This window comes from Epinephelus moara, chromosome 19 (assembly GCF_006386435.1).
Source record: "Epinephelus moara isolate mb chromosome 19, YSFRI_EMoa_1.0, whole genome shotgun sequence".
Lineage (NCBI taxonomy): Eukaryota > Metazoa > Chordata > Actinopteri > Perciformes > Serranidae > Epinephelus > Epinephelus moara.
Window position 1 is genome coordinate 37,070,265 of NC_065524.1, and position 6,320 is coordinate 37,076,584.

At 41.1% G+C, this 6,320-nt stretch overlaps 1 protein-coding gene across 1 annotated transcript in view; it reads right to left on the reverse strand.

The window, feature by feature from the left end:
* Positions 1-6,320, reverse strand: part of atrnl1a (attractin-like 1a) — a 428,607-nt gene that overhangs the window by 363,584 nt on the left and 58,703 nt on the right. The window contains exons 5-6 of the mRNA XM_050071268.1: positions 4,455-4,663; positions 257-431 (exon numbers count right to left, since the gene is read on the reverse strand). Of these exons, the coding sequence (XP_049927225.1) occupies positions 257-431; positions 4,455-4,663 (384 nt within the window). The remainder of the gene's footprint in view (positions 1-256; positions 432-4,454; positions 4,664-6,320) is intronic.

Here is a 6,320-nt window from a genome sequence, read left to right on the forward strand (position 1 = left end):
ACAGTTTGACTTGTCTTAGCGGAACACGTTTTGTTAACTATGGTTCAGTTCCATTAAGTTTCCCAGTGAGCCAGCATGCACAACACCAGGGCCCTGGAGGAAGCTCACATGAATGAAATGCACTTGTTACTAAAATTTCTAAATTTTCTGTCTACTGTGAATTTCTTAACACTTTTTTGAGTTATGTAAGTAATGTGTTCTCTGAGCGTGATAAGGGACAGACAGACAGCTGCTGAGTCAGACAGGTGCTGCTTACTTGAGGACCATGTGGTAGTTGGAGTAGTTGAAGGAGTAACCTCCCACCACCCACATCAGCCCAGAGTGCACCAGAGCCTGATGGGATGCCCGACCCAGAGACTGAGCCGACGGTTTGACGCTCGGCAGCACCCAGAAGGCCTCAGTGGAGGGGACGGACAGAGAGCAGTCTGGACCTGGGATGACGACAGAGAGAGGAGACACATTTAAACACAGTTAGAAAGTGGCGCCATCAAAAAGCACGAGAAGTGATGTGTGAAACATGTTTATGATGATTTATTTTAAAGTTTGCCCCTCAAACCTTCACAAGTAGGTATGTGGTATTTAGAGTTTGGTGTCACTGTGGAGAAATTGAAATTTTCTTACTTTGGCGCGCCCCAGTGGAGGTATCAGGTACATACACCAATTTTTCAGTAGGGTCTCATTTCAGGATGTTTGTAGGGTGCTTTGTAGTGTTAAAGTAGATTTAAGGCTTAATTTTGTTTTTAATTCAATAGGCAAAAATGGCACCAAAAAACAAAACAAAAAGTATTGGTATTTGTTTGTGAAAAGTCAGTGCTCACAACCATAGAATCCTTATATTTACTGGACTATGATTATCTGCCAGTAGGAGGTGGGAGTTCTGCAAAAAACCACTGTCAAGTCAAGACACGAGTCAAATGCAATATATATTTTCACTGATGAAGAAACAAGTCACCATTGCAGCACCTGTTGGTCTGCATAAACAAAGAGGACAGATCTATTCTGACACAATCATGAGAAAATCTTTGATTTAAACACATGAAGGTAAGGTCAGTCAATCCTCTGACATTCTTTCATCAAAAAACAAACTACAGATTGATCTGTTAAGACAACAGCAGAGCAATAACATCACCATCATCCTCTCTAAGTCAGTTGCAATCTCTGCTCCTTAGCTATGAGGAAGTTAAAGAGGCATCAGGGGGTTCGTAATGCGGTGGGTGGGTCTGATTAATGTCTCAGCAGGTAATGAGACACGAGGAGAAAAAGGAAACACTGCAAACTAGACTCCACTTTTCTTTCTGTGGCTAGTGGGATGAGGAGGGTGGAGGGATAGAAGGACAAATGACAGAACATGCTGTTTTCATTAAAACAAAAACATACTTTTTTAGTCTGTGAAATGGCAGTTGCTATGGCAACCAGCACCTTTATTACCCCCACTGTTTGCGTAGTAGATGGCTGCTCTGAGGCTGTGTGGCTGTCCCCACCTGACACACACATCTGTCTCACTGCTGTCTTCACTTTCACCTGGTTTTATGAATCACTGGTCACTTGTAAATTTTACACACAAGAGACACGGTGCAGGATCATCTAGGAGCGGTTTGATGAACATGTAAGAGTAAAGATCTCTTACTGTTGATTGCATTTGAATTAATTACTTGAACTACCATGAGTACATTTTCTTGTTCTTACTATAGTAACTCCTTTAAAGCCACTATCAAATCGTTTGTCACTAAAGTTACTATAAATATGTTTAAACTAATATTTTCTCTGTTCGTATATAAGTGAAAGGGTTAATTGAAAAGACAGTGCTTCATAAATTCATTCTGTGGGGAAAATCTTGCTCAATAATGTTGAAGCCGAGCGTCCTGAGTTCACCTAACTGAATAATTAATAAAACAATAAACAGGACGGAAGACAGTGTGACAGCTCCAGCAGCATCCACTGCCCATTTATTTATCTTCACCCCCAAAAACTCACACACACACACACACACACACACACAAGCCTCCTAAAACAGCAGAATGTCACCCCAAAACGTTTCCTGCAAACGTTTCCAGGATGATTGTGAGTTGCTTTTTAATGTGACTATTTCCTGAGTAAATGTCAGCAATTGTCCTCCAAGAAAACAACCTGGTCCAGCACTGGCCCGAATTCAACATGCCAGGAGAAATAAGTCAGAGCCAGGTCAATTGCACGACTAAGCTGAGACTCCACATGAATGACATCCCAGAATAGGGACAAATAAACTGGCCCAATTCCAGTTGCTGACCCTGACGCCACTGGGTCAGCAAAAATGACCTGGCCCAGCATCGGCCCAAACTCAGCACGCCAGAAGAAACAAGCCCGGCTGCATGAAGTTGCCCAACTCAACTGAGACTTGGGAGAAATGATGCCCCAGAATCGGGCAGAATAAACTGGCCCAGTTCCAGCTGCCAACACTGCCATCATCACAGTCCAGCATCGGCCCAAATTCGGCATATCAGAAGCAATAAGCCAGGCCACATCCAGTTGCCCTACTCGGCTACAAATTCAGGATGCATGATGCCCCAGAACAGGCCAAAAAAACGTCCCTATTCCGGCTGCTGACACTGCAACTGCTGGGCTGCTGTCAAAAAGTGACCTGGCCCAGCTTTGGCCCAAATTTGGCACACCTGAGGAAATAAGTCAGGCCCCATCTGGTTGCTCGGCTTGGCTGAGACTCTGGATGAATGACACCCAGCCCTAACTCAACATGCCAGAAGAAATAAGCCGGGCTGCATGACAGAACTGAGACATGAGATGAATGATGCCCCAGAATTCACTGAGAAGTGCTTCCCGTGGTTCAGAGCACTATCTAAAAATCAAAAGTGTTCTAATTTCATGCCATGAATCAATCAGTAAGGATTTTTGCAACATTTTAAATGAGAAATTCAGCATAAATCTCCTCAAAATATACAAGTTTTTCATTGATGCTGTTTTTTGTTTAACTGACGTACAACCAAGTTATTTAGCTCATTGAACAGCAAAGATTTACATTTGTGTCTGCAGAAAAAAACTTAAAATACAGTTAATAAATTAATATTTCATGAGAAGAAAGTGGCTTCCCTCATATAAATATGTTTGTACTTGTGCTTACAGCATTAGTCCAGGAGGGGGCAGTGCTTCATCATCTAATCTAACACCACTGGACTGTCTGGTTAGATTAAATATAATATTGTTAATATTATTCTTACTGAAATTTGTGGGTAAACTAGGCAGAGGACAATCAAACATTGATGTACTTAAGTAACAACACACAACTTCATCCATAAAGTGATGAAATACTCATTAATGTGTGTGTTTGGCCGTGAGTCTCTGATTGAGTATTCAAACAAATAAGAAAAAAAACATTTTAAAGACTGAATCTGAAGATTATTCATGCAAAACTGCAATATTAATAATGCGACATCAGTATAACTGCCTTTAACAAGTGAGATAATCAGTCTGGACACTGGCAGTATCTGTATATATACGGCCATTCCTTTTCAGATTTGATTAATTTGCATTAAAAAATATGAAGCTTTTAATAAAATAAGTCCTCCACTGTGATGTCAGTCAGACACCAGACCCCATGTGTCATAAAGTTGTTCTGTGTGCTGCTGCGAGAACAAATTATTCACAAAAGAAACATGAAAAACCAAAATAATGAAGCCACATATATTACGTGCCACCAGGCGAGATTTCCCAGGACATCACATCTATTATTTTATGACATAAAACAATATTGAATCAGGCAACACTGTGTTGCATAAACAGGAAAGCGGCTGCCGTGGTTGCTTTTGTATCTCCGCCTTTTGTCTGTTTCCTTTTCGCTCCCTTCTGTCGTTAATAATGAACAAAACAGGAACATCAAAAAGATCCTCTCCATCATGGGAAACGTGGTATTTGTTCTGAGAATAAATAACTCTGTAATCACTACAAACGAGGCCAATGCCAGAGTAATTATAGGTAGGTGCAACGATGACATATGGACTTAATAAAATTTTGCACATGACAGCACGGCAAGTATTGATTTAGTGATTTAAACAGCGTCTTAATGACTGTATTTCAGTGTGAAGCAGGCCGTCTCTGCCCGATGAAATATAGTCATTAAATACTCTTGAAACAATATTTATATGTAACATGAACATTTAATAACTAAATCTGACCCGCTTCAAAGCTGAACATCACTTTTTGACCTGCACATTAATTCTTACTGGGATCATAAACACATTACAGGTGACATAATAAATGATCAGACATATCGTAGCACATCAAACACATCTCTTCCTGTCCTTAAATTCCCGCCACCATCCTCCCCCTCTATCCCACTGAAATCTCCTCCAGCTCCAGGCCAACAAGACACATCGCACCACTCTGGCTGAGCTCCAGTTCGTCCATATATCTGCTTCATTTCCCTGATAAAATCCACTTTCCTCTGCCCCATCCTGCCCTCTTACCTTGCCAGCTGTCGTTGCAGACGCAGAGCTTCTCTCCGGTCAGGTCACAGTAGCCGTGGCCCGGGCTGCCACAGTTATCCCTGCAGTATGGGATGTCGCAGGCGTCTCCTTTCCAGTACTCCTCACACTCGCAGTAGACCCGACCCGAGACGGAGTTCGTCGTGCTGCATCTGCCGTGGCCCGAACAGTTGTTGGGACAAGAGTTTATTCTGAGGAGACACAGTCAGACAGGACGTCACGGCACATCTTCAAGGTTATACACTATCATTGGCACAGGTAGTACTTAATTGTGACTGGAGATAAAGCCACAACTTTGAGATGGAGGTGATGCAGTAGCTGAAAACTAGTTTAGGAAGCTGACATTATACTGACGATATAAAGTTACCATTGAAAGAAAGGATAAGACATTTAGTTCCACTAATGCACTTTAACAATGGAGTCAATATGAACGAAGTTGTAGTGCTTAATTTACTCGAAAATAATCACCAACTCTGCTGCTCTGCGGAGCTTTTCAACCTCTTTTAGCTGATCATTCTGGTGTAAGAGCACATTCATGGTACAGTTCAGTCTCAGCACACATTTCTCGATACAGCAGGCAGCTGTTTTCAGCAAACAAGCACTGATAAACTCACTGCACAGCACCAAACGGCATTCAGACAAATTCAGAGACGAGCAGGGCTAAAAGGAGAGTGGATGTTGGACTTTTACAGGATGTCTGCTGAGAATGAAAAGACAAACAGCCATAATATTTCCAAATAATGAACTGTAGTGTATCATGGAGTTTATACCATGGGAAAATATGTTTAAACGAAATGGATCAGCAGCTTTTACTGTCAGAAGAGCCATTTTTGTTGGAAAGAATTAAAAAAAAACCCTGAGCCGCAAAACATATTTCAGTCTGATAATGAAGTCCTTTAGTTGCTGTGCGTTATTAAAAGCAGCACATAATCTACTTATTTATAAGTACTGACAACTTCATTTGCTATTTCATGATTTCAGGGTGGGCACCCTTTGTACTGTAAAGGCATTTAATTTCTTTTAAAAACATGGGAAGAAGGCAACGACCAATAAAAGACAAATTGACCCAAAAAATTTGCAAGAAATTAGTAAAAGGGAAAAAAAGAAGAGTTTTGATTTAAAATCAAACTTCTGGAACTTTTATAATAATTCTTTGATATTATTTAATAATAAAATAATAATAATAATATTAATAATTACAAATATACATTTTCCCTATTTTTTTATATATATATATATTTTTAAATTTAATTACTTACCAAGTTGGTGATTGCTTTTTTTCCATGTTTCTGAAAGAAATCACACCAATTTGCTCAGAGTTCAAAGGTTTAAATACCTGCTAAAGGCATCTTAAAGGATAACTTCTGTATTTTTCAACCTGGGCCCTATTTCCCCATGTGTACGTGTGCGTATGATTCATAGGTACAACTCGTTCTAAAATTGGTTCAGTATTGAGGGAGGCGGATGCAGCCGGCAACCACGAAACGAGCTAAAACGGTAACGGGGGCAAATGCGTCCCGTATAAGTTTGCACATTAAAAGTGCTTTTTTTCGCCACTGACCGGTTCAGATCGCCAGTGCAATCTCTGTAAATAGCATACTAAGCGTTTCCCTGACCCTTCACTTCCTCTGGGCTGTGTGACGTCATCTCGCGAGAGCTTTGCTTGTTGCCAGAAGAAAACAGAGGAGCCATGCTGAGCGCCGCTCAGAGTGGCGCTGGTTGTCCCGGAGTACAGCTGAGAGTTTTACTGCATCGATTGAAAACAATGGTTCGTGTTTGTGCTTATCCGAATTGCAAGAACAGGATGTCGCGCAACACCCCGTACAGCTTTCATAGGCTGCCTTTGTC